This window comes from Semicossyphus pulcher, unplaced genomic scaffold, assembly GCF_022749685.1.
Source record: "Semicossyphus pulcher isolate SPU_LCO1_2020_fin unplaced genomic scaffold, fSemPul1.0.p SCAF_18, whole genome shotgun sequence".
NCBI lineage: Eukaryota > Metazoa > Chordata > Actinopteri > Labriformes > Labridae > Semicossyphus > Semicossyphus pulcher.
The window spans coordinates 18,716,592-18,733,977 of record NW_027211691.1 but is presented as its reverse complement, the minus strand read 5'-3'; the positions used below and the strand labels follow the sequence as shown (position 1 = coordinate 18,733,977).

Here is a 17,386-nt window from a genome sequence, read left to right as displayed (position 1 = left end):
GATCATCTGTCTCTGAGGAGGTTTTACAGCCTGGAACAAGTGAAGCCAAAGCAGACTGCTGGGAGCGCCCTGCAAAGGTCAGCTCCGAATACCTGTGTGTGTGATGGTGCACACCACTGACTGTATTATCCATCACCAGGCCAAGACTGGGATGAGAGTGTGTGTATGCGTGACTGTGTGTCGAAGTGTGTTTGTGCTTAAGTGTCTTTGTCTGTCTCTGGTGAGCGGGAGTGAGGCTGCTGAGAGACACAGACCCCCGTTTCACCCTCTCACTCTTTCTCTCTCGCACACACACAGAGCGGCAGAAGTGGGAAGAAAGAGCAAGAGAAGAAACAATAAGAGGGAGAAAAGAGGAGCATCAGAGAGTGAGACAGGACCCTGTGCTTCTAATTCAACTCTCAGGGTCCCAGGGGTACTTCACCCACTCCTCCACCCCCCCTCCAGCCCCTGCTTTCCTCTCCTCTGTGGCTGTAATCAGGAAGGGCAGATCAAAGGGGGCGGCAGAGTGTCACTGCAGCGTTTTAGCTCTCAGAGCTGCCAGAGTGTGGCCAGGAGTGGCGCTTTAGGGGGGTCTTAGCGCCTCTTCACCATGATGAAGGTTAATGTCATCTGGGGACTGGTTCTGAGCAGCCGTTGCCTCGACCCCCCCGCTGACATCTCTCCTCCACCAAGCCTCATTACACCAGAGAGCAGCTCAGCGCGGATGAGATGCCCATCATTCTAAATTCTGTTATTTGAGCTACTTTTGCAAACATGGTTTTCTTCTTCTTTTAATTTTATATTTCAGCTTCTAAACTTTAAACCAAAGCGAGAAAAAACTACAAGCAGCGTCTACAAAGCGTCAGCAGGGCCTTTTCTGCCTCCCTGGTCTCTATCTCCACCACGCTGATGTGCTCCAGCGCTCGGCTCGCATCCCCCCTCCTCTCTCCCCCGTCTATTTGACATAATAGGGAGGGATCAGTGAGAGAAAGGTGGGCCGACGATCTGTAATTCATCCTTGCCACGGCTCATTTGCTTACGTTGCTTCACATTAGGGGGGAGATAATTTATCTCTCTCTCCGCGCCCGCTTTACAAATTCCCTGTAATGCTCTCCTGCCACTTAGCATATTTTATTGCCCTGCCTGACGCTCTTGTCTCCCGAGTCCCACTGATCCCGCTTTGCATGCCACTGTGGCAGGGAACTTGTTCCGCTCAATTATTCATCGTCATTGGACTAAGTGGTTGTTCTATAAGCATAATAAAAGAGCGAGCAAGTGACAGCTTAGCTCTCGTCCCCGTCCCACCATGCAACGCTTCTCCGTCTGAGCATCGCCGGCAGATGTTCCGTGGCAGTGACTCGGAGCTCTTCAGGCTGGAAGTTCTGAGAGAAACTGTTAAAAAGGGAACTTATAAAGGAAGGGAAGACTTTATTTTACACTTTAGTAATGGTGATTTAACTCAGATATGCTTGGGTTCACACAGCAGCGCCTACATTATAAAAGTGTTCCTGTGCTTATAGTTAAAGATATTTAAGGCTGAGAAGCAAACCTCAGACCTGACAATCTTACATCCGTAAGATCGAAGGGATCAAACAATGACGGGTCAGTTTCTGCTGTTTACTTTTACAATAATCTCTATTTACAGATTCTACATAGAAAAGTAGAACCTGTAGGCAGGGCCGTGATTTTAGGGATGGCAAGTCTTATGGTTTCTGTTTGTAGTACGCTTATAGTCTGAGTAATATTCACCACTCACGTATCAGCAGGCTGGGGCGTACGCAAATGTAACAATTTAGCTTCTTATTAATCTCTTTAAACAGACATCTGCAGTTCAGCTAACAATCTGTTCTAGATCACGCGCGGTGTCACGAAAGTCGTTCAGCGTTCAGATTTCCCGACTTCCTCGAATGCATCAGAAACGATCGATCCGACCTCCGTTCAACAAACGAGCATTTTAAAAGTAGTTTTCTTCTTCTCTTGAGGACAGACCTCATTTTTACTTGTTACTAATCTGCATCATGATGTTGACATTTCCGTAAAGGTAAGACCCGCTAAAGTAAATCACAAGAAAATCTGTTTCTTTTTCGGGTTCATACCGCAGTAGTCAGCCAGAGTGCAGCCTCTGTGTAACTTACTATTTACAGTGAAACTGAGACTCACCACAAACAGATGAACGACCACTCCTCCGGGGGATTTAATGAACCAAGAAATGAGACCGTTCATTTTGCTGACATATCTAAAGGGGCGAAATTTGCTTCACTTCTGATTTGAACACACGGTCGCTTCTCAAGTTGCTTGACTGTAAACAAGCGCACGGAAAAAGTCTTGACTGGGACGCGCCCGACATGTTCACCGCTGTCCCCAGGGGCTATATCTTGTCAGACGATAGCGGACAGGTTCTGAGATTGATTTTACAATAATTTTCACTTTAATAAAAATGTAATAAATGTATGTGCTTTAGTTGACATTTCATTTAAGCGAAGTTTGTTATACAACACAGATGCATTAAGCAGTTTATATTCTCATAGAAATAGGCATAGATACCTTTTGTACCTCATGTCTTTTAAAGCAAACCTAAAGTACATTAACTTCCAACCACACAAACATTAAGATACTTCAAACTGTGTGCTTTTGTTTTACATTTTAAAAAGATGCTTCAAACTCACTTTTTTTTTTAAAGAAGTGCACCCTTTTGTAACACGTGCAACCTTATGTTTGACTGTCATGTTGTTACACTGCTGAATAAATCAAGTCTTGCAGGTAAGTTTGTACGGTGGCCGAGAAGTTTGGAATGAACACCATATCTGAAAAGCTTTGCAACTTCGAAAAACACAAGAGCAAATTGTGCAACACAAACAGAAAAGCCACAACGGAAGGGAGCAAAAACAGGCAGGATAGTGTCTCTGGACTGTTATTGTTGTTGCACAACCTTATACATGTGGGAGAGAGAAGTACCTGTCCATCTGAGAAGTAAGTGAAACCTTGTTTGATGGCTAATATTACTGTCGCTATGTATTTAGGTCCGCAATGTTGTTCAATGTCTTTATATGTTCACATCTATGTAGGCTACTCTGCCGTTTAATGTTAGGCCCGTTTTCGCTCACTTCCATTGTAGCTTTTGCACTTGTGTTTTTTGTGAATTCTTGTGAATTTGCAAAGCGATTAAGATCTGGACTTCGTCTGAAACCTCTCGGCAACCATACGTTTGTAAGTTTTACTTCCAGACCTGCAGTACTCCACATCCCCCACCAAGAGATTCCCTGTCAGTAAAACGAGCCCAACTTTGACTGAGCCGTGCAACTGTTTCAATTTCTTAAGGTGCAATTTCATCTCTCCATCATTTCATAAATGAGCAGCCTTCGGGATCTCCCCTCTCCTTGGTTATCGCTCAGTCTCTCCTCCTTTATTTGGCTTCCCGTGTTTGCTTCCCCGCTCCACTTCGTATGACATGTGAGTAACGCGCCTCTCTCCACCCAGCAGAACTCATTAAGATTATGCTGCTCTTGTTTCCACAGAAATGTCATCTCATCTCTCCAGCCGGGGCAATCTGTGTCTTTAGCCATGGTCGCCAGGCAATATCTCTGCCCATTTTCTCTCCTCCGCTGTTCATGCGGTGAATCGAGACCCCGAGAGGGAAAATGTTTGGGGAAGTTTGGTTCAAACTCAGAAGAAAGCTTAAATTCAGAGCAAATCAAAGCCTTAAAAAGCAGGCAAACACTGGAGCACTGGACGGGAGACACTTCCTGGATACTGTGGCGGATATTCTCGCGTAATTTGTGTGGAAATGTAATTGTTTGCATCATTTAAAATGCAAAAATGTTCGGCTTTTCTCTCTTTTTTTTGGAGCTCCGAGCTGGGAACTTGTCGGACATTAGCAGATAAATTGATAGTGAAAATAATCAATATTTGCAGCCCTGAAGTTAATTTACAACTGCAAGGTCAACAGCAGTTTATACGGAGGTTACTCGTGATCTAAAGGCTGGAAGCTTCCATCAATACACTGCGCACACTTGTGTTGTAGTTCAGGTTCACTCGCTTTACAGGTTAATATTAAGCCTGATTTATGCACGTGCTCATTACCTGTTGTTCTCCCCCGATATCAAAGGCTGGAAATGTTCGGAGTAAAAGGGACAGGTGGCCTGACAGCCCAAACTCAGGGAGGAGACGGTTTCCACACACAAACCATTTCAGGAGCGTCTACACCTTTCAGGATGTTCGGCACGCTACATGAAACAACCTTTAACGCTCCCATTTCCTAACATGTTTTTTACTCCCATTCTTACGCTGCAGGAAAAAGTGAGTATTTGCACTGAATAGAAGATGTTGACTAAAATGCCACACATTCAAAAAGGGAGAAAAAAAAAATATCACGAGTGAGATTGACTTAACAATATTCTGGCTTTTATCCGCAGCCCTAATCACTGTTGTAGAGGCGGCGAGGATAAAAGAGCCTCATTGATTCTCCTTGGAGAATAAAAAAGGCTGGGGCCAATATAATTAAGCTTTAAAAAACATATTGAACTGCAAACGTTGATCAAACCTGGAGCTTTTCAAGGTCCCAGAGCTCGGGCTTATGAAAAGGTCTATTTGACGGAATTGTGGAGAAAATTAGGAGGTCAAAAGACGGCAAAGCATGTGTTAAAGTCGAGGAACAGGGACGTTTACACATTGAGTACAGCTGCGATACAGATGGGATCTGAAATTCATATTAAAGAATACATTTATAGTATAAAAATGTGTTAAAAGCTGCCTCTGTTTAGTAGCTTAAGTTCTCAGAGCGTGTTTGGTGGACCTCCAGCCCTGTTTGGTGTATGCATTAGCCTGTATAATCTCCTCAGTGTTGGGGGGAAGGGGGGGCGGGACCTTCTGATAGGGTAGTACATGTTTCAGAGCCCTCTGTCTGAATAATGTTGTGGAATAATGAGGTGGGGAGCAAAGGCTGTAGCCAAGGGCTTTGACCGTCTCTGTGACCTGATTATGTCAGGGGCTGTCAGCCGCCAAGACACTACAAAAGCACAGAGCAGCCCATCAAGTCCATATCCACAGTGATCTGTCCCCAGCGCTCCAGGCACCTTGTGAGCCAGGGAAGTCCATACTGTCTCATTAGCGGCGTTTAGCATCAAGAGCTTGCGCATGGACAACACTTTACCGTAAACAGCGAGGCCTGGTCGCACTGGTGGGCCTGCAACTTATAGCTCTTAAAATCTTCTGTTTTGTTTGCGTACATTTCAAACCACGAAGAGTGCAAGTGTTAAAAGACGAAACAGGGGTTAAGCTGAGTAACACAGAGTGGCATCAAAGGGCACATTGTCTATACAATTTTCCTTTAATATGTGCTGTGTGCTCCTGCGATAAGATGATTCATTAGATAGGGTCCCACAATGACAAGCATCATCGTTCAAGCCTCTGGCTACTGATGGAACAATTCTGCAGCCACCCTGTAAATATGACAAGGTCAGCGTTTTACTGCGACAGGCGCATGCGGATAAGAGTAAGAAGGGCTTTGTTTATTCCCAAAAAGCTTAATATATGGCTGGGTGGCTACTAGAGTGCAGACAAACAGCTTCAAGAAGCACACAGACCCACCAGTGGAAATCTATGAGGAAAGATCAGGAATACTATACAAAGGTTTGATTTGGAGCTGCACATTCAGACATGATCGATGCTCTCTAACAGAGCTCTCACCAAGGAAACGGTTTTCTCTCTGTAGTGTTTAATTAGCTGAATGTATAAGAAACTTTTTTTTAGCATGTTAGCATCACCTGTCCTTGCGCGTTGGTGACCAGCTGTCCGGTGGCTCCTTGCAGGTTTGACAGGGCGTTCCCGAACACCTGAGAGCCGGCGATGGATCCCATGGCTGCTGCCGCTGCTACCGCCGCCTGGCTGGCCAGTGGATTCATCTGGAGAGGGCAAAGAGATCATTCATCAAGACTGCATCTGTGTATGCCGCTTGTGCAGATGTTTCCTAGTGTAACGCAGGTTCAGGGAGGCTCAGCGTGGGGGGCTTGTGTTCTTTGTAGTCGAGGCCACAATAGGCTAACTGCAGTGAGGTTTGTACAGTCCAGCAGAGAGGCCTGTGCAGTCCATCATACGGCTCCCAGAGGCCGCCGCTCCTGAACCCAGTGGGAGGCTCCAGGGTAGGGAGGAGCAGCGAGAACGGGAGGGTGGCTGTGAATAAGTGGCCATTTTACCACTCTAAGTGCTTCCTCTGGCCCCCGGGGCTCCCCACGGGCCAAGCCGGGTCTCTCCTTCCGCGGCAGCGGCCCTACAGCCTCCTGCTCTCACAATAGAGCCAGGCAGCGCGGCCATGCATCACTGTATCGTCGACCCCTTCAATACACTTCGACTAAGAATTCCTCCTGCGTCATATAATGCACTAGCACACTGGTACTTTTGAAGGAGAGGAGGGTTGAAATGACCATCTTTACCCGCGCTGTAATGGACTCATCTGGTCTGGCCTGTGCTTGTGAAAAGAGGCTCCTTGCGTCGGGGAGAGGCAGTAGAGCCCCGCCACATCGACGAGATTACCCATATAAATCAAGCTAACCACTTATTAGGGGGCTGAAAATGCACTGCTGATTTGGTTGTAGTGCAGCAGAGCAAAGTCTTATTAGGTTGAGTAAGTAGATCAAAGACCAAGAAGAGATAGGAGACCTCCCAATTACTCAACAGAATAGAGAAATAATAGAAACACTGCTTAGGAGGAGGCTGCCTGCTCCCTGCTGCTTATACTGCTTTGCTACATATTTAAACAAACTGCAGAAATTAAAAGTAGAGTTTATACAGCAGCACTAATGCGTTTTCTGTAATATAAAGTTGTGAAAAATGTGCTGTTAAAGAGCCTCTTTTTGCTTCTACACTCTGTTCTCTGCAGGGATTTCAGCTTTGTTCATCCGAGATCATTCAGTCGCCATTCATCTTTTATCTTACCCCACCACCATATATTATTACACTTTCTGAAATCAAATGATGAAAAAATGCCACCGAGCGATCAATACTTTTTCATTGACAGTAAAGGTTAAGCACATTAAGAATGACACTGCATTTGTCTTATGAAATCATATTTCATGTTGGTGGCCTCAAATTGGCCGTGATTGATATTGCCTCCCCTCGTCTGAAAGTCATCCACTTTTTTCCCCGATAATCGCAGGATTGTCTTTTATGTGTCCGGCCGGTCGTCCTTCGGAAATCTTCACCTCTCAAATGTTAGAAACAGATGATTCTGACTTCACACGCAGGAGTGAAAGGACAACAAAGCCTCAGTCAAGCTGCAATTAACCTGCAGCATTTGATAGTAGCTTTGCAAACCTACATGTAGTATGGGATAAAACATTATGTACTGTAGGTGCTTTAACAATTTAAAAACATATAACAGTATTTGCTAGTGTTTGATCTTTAAAAAACTGCCGACTAAGAGATAATATTTTAAGAGTTCAAATATTCATTCGTCCTTTCAGCGAGATGCTTTATTCTATTATTTAAGTAGAGGTCAGATTTATTTGACCGCAGTTTAAGAGGAGGTTTTAATGATTTTAAGGAGGCTGAAAGAGTTTGATTTCATGTAGTGCATAACTGTGACACAATATTTTATGCTTTGAACATCCATTTGTTTCTCTTAAGTGCGATTTTGCAACATTTGCCACATCGTAAAAACGGAGCGACCCACAGAGGGAGGCGCTGTTTATTAACATTAAAGTGCAGAGAAGCACTCAGACCCAGCTCAAGTCAAAACGGAAACTCAGTACTTTTTATTTCACACAGGATTATCCAAAAATAGGCTTTAACATGTGGTGATTTCATATAATTTTAATTATAATTAATTTTAGTTAAATTACCGGAAAACATGATATATCGTGATATATATCGTTATAGAGATATGAAATATCGTGATATGGGATTTTGGCCATATCGCCCAGCCCTACTGTGAGCCTACACTAATATATCTTTATGTAAATGGATATTTTAGTTCCATTTCTATCATAATACAAATGTTACAGTGTTTTAATTTCATTTAGCAGGTGCATTTATCCAGTGGGGGGGGTGTAGGTGTCAGACGAAGCGATTAACTGCATGCTGCCTTTGTTTACATTTTACAGGGCTAAACTTTAAGTGAGTGATGCATATGACTGTTACAGGAAGCAGGATGAGATTTTTTGTTGAAAATCACCACTTAAGTACCTACAGGACAAAATAAGCAAAGAGATAAGAGGTACGGCTTTGTCCACAGGGGGCGCCAAAATCAACACAAACCCAAAGTTCCTCACAGGAGCTTTAAATACTTGTTGAAATATTATATATGTCCAAGCAAAAAAATTACAATGATGTATGTAGATTAAAAACCCCGCCTTCAAGATCCAAGAGTTAGATTTGATCATGTAACGGTGACAGTGTTGTCATGAGCCACTAAGTGCTGCATGTTGACACCCTCAATCATTACTGCAGACCTGGTAGAAGTACAATCATCTGCTGTGATGTAGTGTGAATAAAAAGTGTTGATAAAGGAGTCTTTTTTCCCATGTTTGTGCGGAGCGTCAGTGGTGTTTTCATCGTGAATGAGGACACCGAGAAAAGCCAACACGGCCAGTTAACCAGAGTTAAACAGAGGCTACAGATCAACCCGCAGATAACGTGATCCGCTCAGGTGAGCACACCCAGGCTCTCGCTGAAATCTGCTGCGCTCGGCGTCATTGTGTGAGTGATGGCTTGTTGGAGAAGCTTTCAGATTTATGTGAAACATTATCATTGTGTTTCATTGGATGATAGCCCTCTCAGATGCTATGTTATTCTAGTAAATCTAGGTGAAAAGAGAGCGGGCTGTATTCGCTGCATCTGCTGCCACTGGGTAATATGGATAGCAGCTGAAAGGAGAGCCAGGAATGAGGAGAGGCGAGGCTGTGTTCAACACCTAAACAGGTGATTTTCCGCCACGGTGACTCCTCTCAACACCTCGGCGGGAGGCACAAAATGACAGACCTGGCCTAGCATTTGTGCTGATTGCATGTGTTGGAGGAGATAAACAGTGATCTTCCAGTTTGCAGAGGCTGCATGTTAACCATTGTGGTTCTTTCTTTTCATTCACCGTGAACAGGGGGATGACCACTTCAGGCGGACACACAAGTGTTGTGATTGTAAGAATAAACAGGAGTGTAAATTCGAGTTAGAAATATAGATATATTGTCGAGACATTCTCAAGTTGTGCAGCAGTGAACCTGAGCGCTGCTCAACCCTCCATTATCTCATGTGACATCAACTTGTCACCTTTATGTCACTCCAGCTGCTGTCACTCTGCTCGCTCTCTCACAGTTTAATTTAACCAAATATACAAGCGTGCACAAAGATCAACAAACACAAAGTAAAGCCTGCAAACTGATAAAAATGCATCTTTTCTCTGTAGCATACGAGGGGAGGGAATCTAAACCCCGCCAGGCTCTCCGTCGCCCGTTTGACCATGAGGGTCACCTGGTGCAGCAACCCGTGTAATCTCGGGAATAGAGGGAAAATAGCGTCCCCTGCAAACCGTGGAAAGACCCCTGAAAACCCAAAATTGTCTGACACAAACTAACTGGAGTTTATTCTCGGGGTTTTTTGCTCTTTTCATGTGGCCGTTTTTAAATTTAATTGCTTTTTTTTCAGGGGGGCCTGCGCAGGACGACAAAGAGCAAAGATAAATGGACGAAGCGGCGAGCAGACGGGGAGGTTTTGTCTACGGTCGGGCTTCAGCGGTGTGTAAAACTTATTTTCTGCTCATCTATGATTCAACAACAGAATCAAACATTTATATAATATATCAGAGGAGAGTACAAGAGACTAAAGGAGCAGAGAATGATTAGCAAATGAGTGGTGAGTGGTGTTTTTAATTGGCAATGAAAGTACGTTTATGTTAAATTTTGATTACACGTTTCAGTGAGTACGACAGAAGCTGATTTTTGCTCCCTCTGACTAACTATGGACGGTCAACAGCAGCATTGTTTGTAGAAGAATACACTTTATATCTGGAACAACCTGGAACTTTCCCTCGTTCATCCCGGCCCCACCTCTCCGTCTCCTCCTGCTCTTTTCCCACTCCGGAGTGAATGTAATCAGCTGTGACATGAGAAAACACGTTCTCCGTCTGTCAGGACTCTGCAAGTCTTCCGCTGACAGTCCTCTACTGACTCTCCCCCTCCCTCCTCCTCTCCCTTCCAAAACGGCCTCTCTCCCACCTCCCTGTCTCCCCCCCCCCCCTCCCTCACATCCGCAGTGCTTATGAACATCAAAATGCCATTAGGCCCTCCAAAACACCTCTGGTCCCTCGGTTAGCGGGGGCCTCGCACCGCGGTCGTGCACTTTGAGCCCTCCGAGCGCCGAGTATTGCTCACCACTGGGCCTCTGCTGCGGCCGTTGTGAAAAATAAACCCCCCAAAAAAGAGCCATTCTTGAGGAGAAATATTGGGATGTGAAAGACAGATAGAACAACTGGGGCAGATAACACCCGGCCAAACACAATAACGCAGCATCCGGTGACAGTCGGACATTGTAATTGCTTAAGGCAGTGGAGGGACGGCGGCGGCGGCAGCGGGTGTGGACGTGGAAGTGGCATGGCGGGTGCTAATGGAGTGATGTCATATGAAGCGCCAGAATGACAGCTAGTTAACCGAGGAGGTTTGGCTGATCAAATAAAATGCATTAACTCCAGGAAATGGATATCGCAGGCGGCCGCAGAAATGGCCATATCTAATGAGGCGAAATGCAAATGAAGGAGGAAAAGAGTCGTGAAAACGTTTAAACTAACTATAAAGGGATGATGGAGTGTCGGACAGTGGCCGTCAATCTCCCCACTCATTACCTTCATGTGAAATTAACAGCAGCTTTAATCATTACATAAAATCTGCTCCAGCCCATTTGTTGATAATTGTGAGGCGCAGAGGTTCAGAGTGGGTTCTTTGTCATCCATCACAGCAGCAGTATATTTCCTCTTGCTTAGGGGACACTCTGCGAGTACAAATATAAGTTATACTACATTCCTCTCGCGCTATTCCTCTTCCTGAGGAATGATCTATAATATTTAGCTGTTTCCAGATGTATTAAATTTGAAACTACTTGGTGATTAAGTATCTGCAGGAAAGTGCTGACCATTTCAGCTCATGATGTGACATATTTGGTGCAGTTATTTCTGTGCCGTACAAGTGTTGGGTTGGAAATCACAGCAGCGTAAACCCGGCGTTGCAGTAAATCTGCAGCTCCGGCTCTGACTGTAAAGCGGATACCTGGCTGCGCTTTAGGTCGCTGTGAGCAAATGAAAAAATAAAATCATTAGAGGCAGAAGAGCGCACTATAAAGAAATTATGAACACTATTATTTTGTTGTGTTATCAAAGGCTCTCTCTGGCCTTTCGGGGGGAAATTACCTGAAATATTCAATATGTAATAAAGCATATCTCTTGATTTTAGGAGCTCTTATTTCCACCGACTACAAGCCATTCATTTTCGTTTAGGTGGAAATGGCGTCTCCTTTCACTCTGCTGTTGTTTGACATATAAATATAGCATTTGAATGACTTTAATATCCTCCTAATCAATGTCCAGTGATCTTTTGATGTCCTCAATTCAATATAGGAAGGGTCATCCGTGCCGCAGCTTTATAAACACAATAAAGGTAAATGATTACTCTCCACTGTGGTGTCCAAAAATACGGCCAGTAATGAAGAGAAATGGAGGAGTTTGAGGGGGAGGCCTGTCATGTGTCATTGGCCAACTCTAAGCCCTAAGATTAATCACGAGAGAGGGGCTCTGTGGCTAAGATGTGGTCACCCTTGATCGATAAATCCGCCTCCCGCCCTCCCTCTGTGTCTCTCTGCTTCACTGTCTCGCTCCCTTTTTCTCCAAAACATAAACAATTGTCGACACAAGTGAAATCAGCATACGAGGAGGGATGAGTTGACGACATTTACAGCTGCTTTTGTTTGATTAGTGGAGTTTTGACTTCTGATTCGGCCCTCTTTGAGGAGTGTTCCTGTATTCGCACAAAAATATCAATGTCATATTCCTACTGCTAATGAAAGAGGGTATAAAACCGCACTATGGTGAGAAATAAATATGTGAAACGCTCCTCTTAGACTTCAGGGCAGCAGGGTAGAGTTTAGAGGTATTTCAATTCATGCAGTCCACTATAGATTGCAAAATATAGACCAAATCTAGCCTCCGCTAACCACGACCGACACGGTGGAGAAGAATTTCTGATAATATTCTGCAGGGACCACAAATGGGACTTTTGACTTGGTCTATGAGGAGGGCATAATGCAATAACATTGCATTAGAAGGGTCTTTTTACAGCGTGGCAGCGCTGCGCCGCTGTATTCCTTGTGTGTGAACCTGGTGCTCTGTTTGCGGTCACTAATGGGCATCAGAAATTACAGGCAGTGGAATCGCGCCCCGCGGGGGGACTGGCCTCCTCAGCGGAGCGGAGCACTTAGACAGTGTCTGGGAGCCTGCTGGAGGAGGAAGGGGGGAACTCAATGTCATAGCCCTGCCTCATAATTAAAGAAACCCTATTCCTTATCCACTGTTAGGTGAGCCCTAGCTCGGTGCTCCATCTGAGGGCTCCCCTGTGGGCGTCTAATGCGTGTTGCCCCCAATGTGCATGTGGGCTGATCAGGGAGCGGTGCCTTTCTGCTGGGTGTCTGAGCTGGGAGCCCTCTGCCCACCAGCAGATTAACGGGGCCACGTTTTAGAAGAATCGCAGACCTCAAAAAGTGAAGAAATATATCAACTTGGTGAGCTCTGAAAACCAGAAGAGGCCGGCTGTAGGTGTGATAGTCAAAGTGAAAGCGCCTTCACAGTTTTCCGAAAGATTCCTCTGAAATATGACAAATTTAAGTTTCTCCTTATTTATAAATTCAGGGCTCATCGCTGGTCCTTAAGTCTGTAGATTTTCTTCCTGCCTAATCCCTCATTTGAAGTAAATAAAAGTAGTAGAGCTGTCATGGTCAGGTTGTTTTCCTCATCTAGCTCCCATGCTTTATAATTATTCATATGAAATGTGGTTCTGTTGATGGGCAACAGTCTTATTTTCTGCTTCAGTCAACAGTGCACATTTGTATTTCTAAATTGTGGAGCGCTTGTTATGTAAGGCAATTTTCTGCCTTCTTAAGAGCCGGATCTCCTGTGCATTAATAAGAGGCTGGGCTGAGCTGCGGGAGAGCTGAGGGGCCCGTTCATGCTCTAAACCACACAGAGCCAAACGAGCAGCCATTTAAACACACAGTCTGCCTCCACATGCCATTCATACATATTTTAAAGTTTGATTAGGGAATTGTGATTTTAAAACAGGTGTTGTCATGAATATTGGTCAGATATGAGAGGGTGTATTATGACTTTTTGCAGCTTCACCTGAAGATAATTGTTAAATGCAAGGAAGGGATTTTACAGAGGCGGCGACAGGAAACACTGAGGGGATGAATCCAGATTCTCTAAGCGGAACTACGTCCCCCTTAGACTTTTAACACCTCCTTCTTTTTTTTTTAAAGATTATCTTTAGGCGTTTTGCCTTCATATTATAAGACAGCTGAAGAGAGACAGGAAATGTGTGGAGGAAAGAGTGGGACATGAACCAGCAGACCGGGAGTCCAACCTGTGGTCAGTAGCCTTTATACATGGGGACGCCTGCTCTGCCAGCTGAGCTAAACCAGCAACCCGGATTGTTAACACTTCTGACTTTACTCTATCCACATTAATCAATTAGACAGTTATGTATACTGATCATTTATCTCCCTGTATGATAGTCTGAAACATTTTTTAAGGCTTGCGGAGATCCTCAGTTCATTCTTAAATCTGTATTTTTAGGCCCAAAAACAGTCAATGATGAGGTTAGAAATAAGCTAATGATGAGATAATAAGCTAATAAGCTGATGCTCTAAGTGGCTTCATTATTAGATATGACCCAGTGCTGCAATTCTTATTTTACAGGATATAATATTTAACATTTAAAACAATAAAATTCAGACTAAAGTGAATTTGTTTTATTTTTAAGCACTTAAAATGTGTTTTAAAATGAAAAATCTATTTAAACAACTGCATGTCGTGATGCAGCTGGTTGATTTACTGCAAGAAAAAAAAAAAAACGCTGTTTACAAACTGTGAAACTATTACAGCAGCACACATAAATCACACGTCTACATCCTCTTTTTATAGCTGCCTGTAACTGGTTCTTATCACTACATCACAGTGTATTTATTCACATTTTTCACATTTGTACATTTATTTATTCATCTGCATAATTTACAACCTGGAGTCTGATTTGTATGTTCTGTTAACATTTGTGCATGTAAACAACTTCTCATGTGAATAAAGACAACGTATTCATCACACTGCTGATGGTGCAAGAAGATTCTTGATATGGGCTCAAGTTAGAACACTTTAAACTGAGTGTGTGACTGTTATATTTACTATCCAGGTGTTCGACACTCCTCCAGAATGCTATTCCTTTTTATAAACTCTGTGATCTTTTTAAAACCACAGACATCACACAGTTGAGTTATGAGACACCTGATAGATAATGGACTCTTTCCTCGACCTAACCGTTGCCAGTTTCATCGACGAGCCTCAGCGTGAGCCACCGGCTCCACGTCTGAGCATGTCATTTTAATTTTGATTTAATACTCCGCTGAATGGCGGCGGCCCGTTTTGCTAAATTGAATAGACGTGGGGCTGATCTGGAAAATCAATTAATCGATGTGCAAGGCTCATTTAATACACATGTTAATATAATGGGGGAGACGCCCCCCGCCCATAAAAAAAGAAACATTTGGAGCAAATTGGACAGTGGTGATTTTAACAGCGGCTGACATAAGTAAAAGTGCACTGCAGCGGAAAACAGTGACATGAGTGTCTGAAGGGGCCTCAGCTGGAGACAAAAGCAGCAGAGATGGGCCCGAGACTTGAGGAGGATGGTGGAGAGAATGGGAGGGGGAGGAGGGGGAGGAGGAAGAGGGAAGAACAGCAAGGAGGTGAGGAGAGACGGAGAGTGCAGACAGCCAGGCCTCTGAAAGGCCGTTGTGGTTGGCAGCCGCTGACCTTGGTGACGATGGGTTTTCACCAGAGGCTTCTAATGAAGGCTGATTGCCGGGGAATAGTGAGGGAGCCAAGGGGTAGAGAGGGGAGCAAGGGGGAGGGAAGAGGGGAGAGAGCCAGAGAGAGTGAGAAGAGAGAAGGGGGAGAGAGAGAGAGAAAAGGATAGAGGAGAGGCTCAGGTAATTGCAGCACTTGTGGGTCTGAGGCCCTGCGGTCCTGTGATGTCGGGGTGCAGTGGGGAAGAAGAGAGATGTCTGTGGACGCTTTGGTGGTAAATTGTGGAGCACGGGGATAGGAGGCAGGCCCCTAGGCTGTAATTACCCCTATGAGTGTGCGGATGGAGAGTGGACAGGCCCAGTGTGGGGCTCTGACAGCGATCAAGGAGACGACCGCGAAGGGGGAGTAGAGACAGACACACGGACAGACGGCAGGAGTCTGGCTGAGGAGGAAGACAGGACGCCTCTGTCTTCGCCAGGCCGCCTGAAAACCAGCCAGCCAGACACCGGACCAAGGTCAGAGGCTATTAGCTTACACACAACATGCTGGTGACAAGACAGCCGTGACAGGAACAGCAGAGAGACAGCGCGCCGTTGTTGAAGAAGCAGCTCTGGGATGGAGAGAGAGATAATTTAAAGGGATTTGGCTACAAAAAAAAGGCATAAAAAAAGTGACTAATTAGATCAGAGAATGAAAGAGAGAGAGATGAGGGGGCTCCGCTGGGTGGCGCAGCTGGGACAGGGGGGTCAGGGGCAGGAAAACTGGAATAGGAGCGTTGATAGGCTGGCCTAAGCTTCCCGCTGCCACGGATCAGTATGTGCTGCCTCTCCTCTCCCTGCCTGGGCTGATGTAACTCACTGGAGTGGCAAATTACACCAGACCTACAGCTGTAGCCCGACATTATGATTAATTTGATCAGTAATTTCTCCTGTTTTTCATTTTAATCGCCGCGACCATTCTGCTGTGGCAGGTCTTTCAGATCTAATTAAGATCAATTCCGGTGTAACAGACTTGGCGAGCGCCTTTACCCCGTCAAATCCCTGAGCTCTCCGGGCGTGGAGAAAACCCGCAGCTCTAATCAATCAACTTCCAGCGAAATCCAAGCGGGCTCCCGCAATCAGCCCATTAACACACTTAAGCAAATTTTATAATCTCCCTCCGTCTATTTGTCATCACTGTGGTGGCTATTTCAGGCAGCCACAGGCCTCACTGTACTCTGCGTGTGGAGGAGCAGAGAGGGTGAGGGCGGGGGACAAAGGTACACTTTTACTCTATTTAAGCACATTAGCAGCAGCTATCAGACCATTGACTCGAGGGGACACAGTCTGCTGTGGTGTGATTGGTATTCTAATCGGGATATTAATGAGCCAATTAATTAATTCTGTCGCACAAATTAAAAACAGCAAACACTAAAAACACAGGGGATGTAATGAATGCTCAGGATTTCCTCACTAAGAGTTTCCGCAGAATATCACCCCCCTCCCACGAGAGGAGAATTACAATGGGACATTAATTGGAACATAATGAGTGTTTGTCTCTGGGATGTATTTTCAGCAAATAGTTGAATGGCTGGGTGATTCTGCGCGTCTCAATAATGACAGGAGGAAATAGGGGTGTTATCTGTGTAATGCTGATTGTATTATGGTAATTATGATTCCACTTTCCTGCACAGACCTGCTCCTCTGGGTGAAGCGTAGAAACACAAGAAACACCCCTTTCCGTCTTTCGGTTAAAACACACAAAAGGCCGATCGCGGCGAGGATTCACGCGCGTGTTTGTGGGGGAAATCTCACGCTCGGGGAGGCGACCACAATTAGAAACTTATGTGAATTAACCCCTGAGCTGCTCGGTGAGTCCGGGGATGAAAATCCAATCACTGACCCAGGCGGCGGAGGGAGGCGGAGCTGCTGTTTAAATCCTATTGCAGCCTTGAGTGGGTGCTGAGGCTGCGGCCTGTCCTTGGGCGAGCCCCTCGCTGGGTGACACGCTCTTTGAAAACACCAGCACTGACCCAGAGAGAGTAAACCTTTTACGGCCATTCTGCCTCTTCCACACACACACACACACAAACACACGCGCGCACACGTTCCATAATCCTATTTGATGAGGCAATATCTTAATGATACCTGATGTGGCCCCTTTGGCCCCCCTCAAGGGAGGTCTGTCCTCAGTCATCATAATCAGCCGTGCTGCTTCTTTTAGAAGACAATCTCTACAAAGCTGAGGGTCTCAGTCCTATCGGTGCAGAGAGCTTGTTCTTAGATAACCCTGCCTTTTCTGCTTCCTTTGTGTGTCTCAGAGAAACATTTTTACAGACTCTAACAAAGCGAATCACACGTATAAGTGGGACTGTTGTTATTGAGG

The 17,386-nt window shown here is 45.1% G+C and overlaps 1 protein-coding gene across 1 annotated transcript in view; it reads right to left on the bottom strand.

The window, feature by feature from the left end:
• The window catches only part of pou6f2 (POU class 6 homeobox 2), a 70,758-nt gene that overhangs the window by 12,463 nt on the left and 40,909 nt on the right, over positions 1-17,386 (bottom strand). The window contains exon 5 of the mRNA XM_069667788.1: positions 5,742-5,879. Coding sequence (XP_069523889.1) covers positions 5,742-5,879 — 138 coding nt within the window. The remainder of the gene's footprint in view (positions 1-5,741; positions 5,880-17,386) is intronic.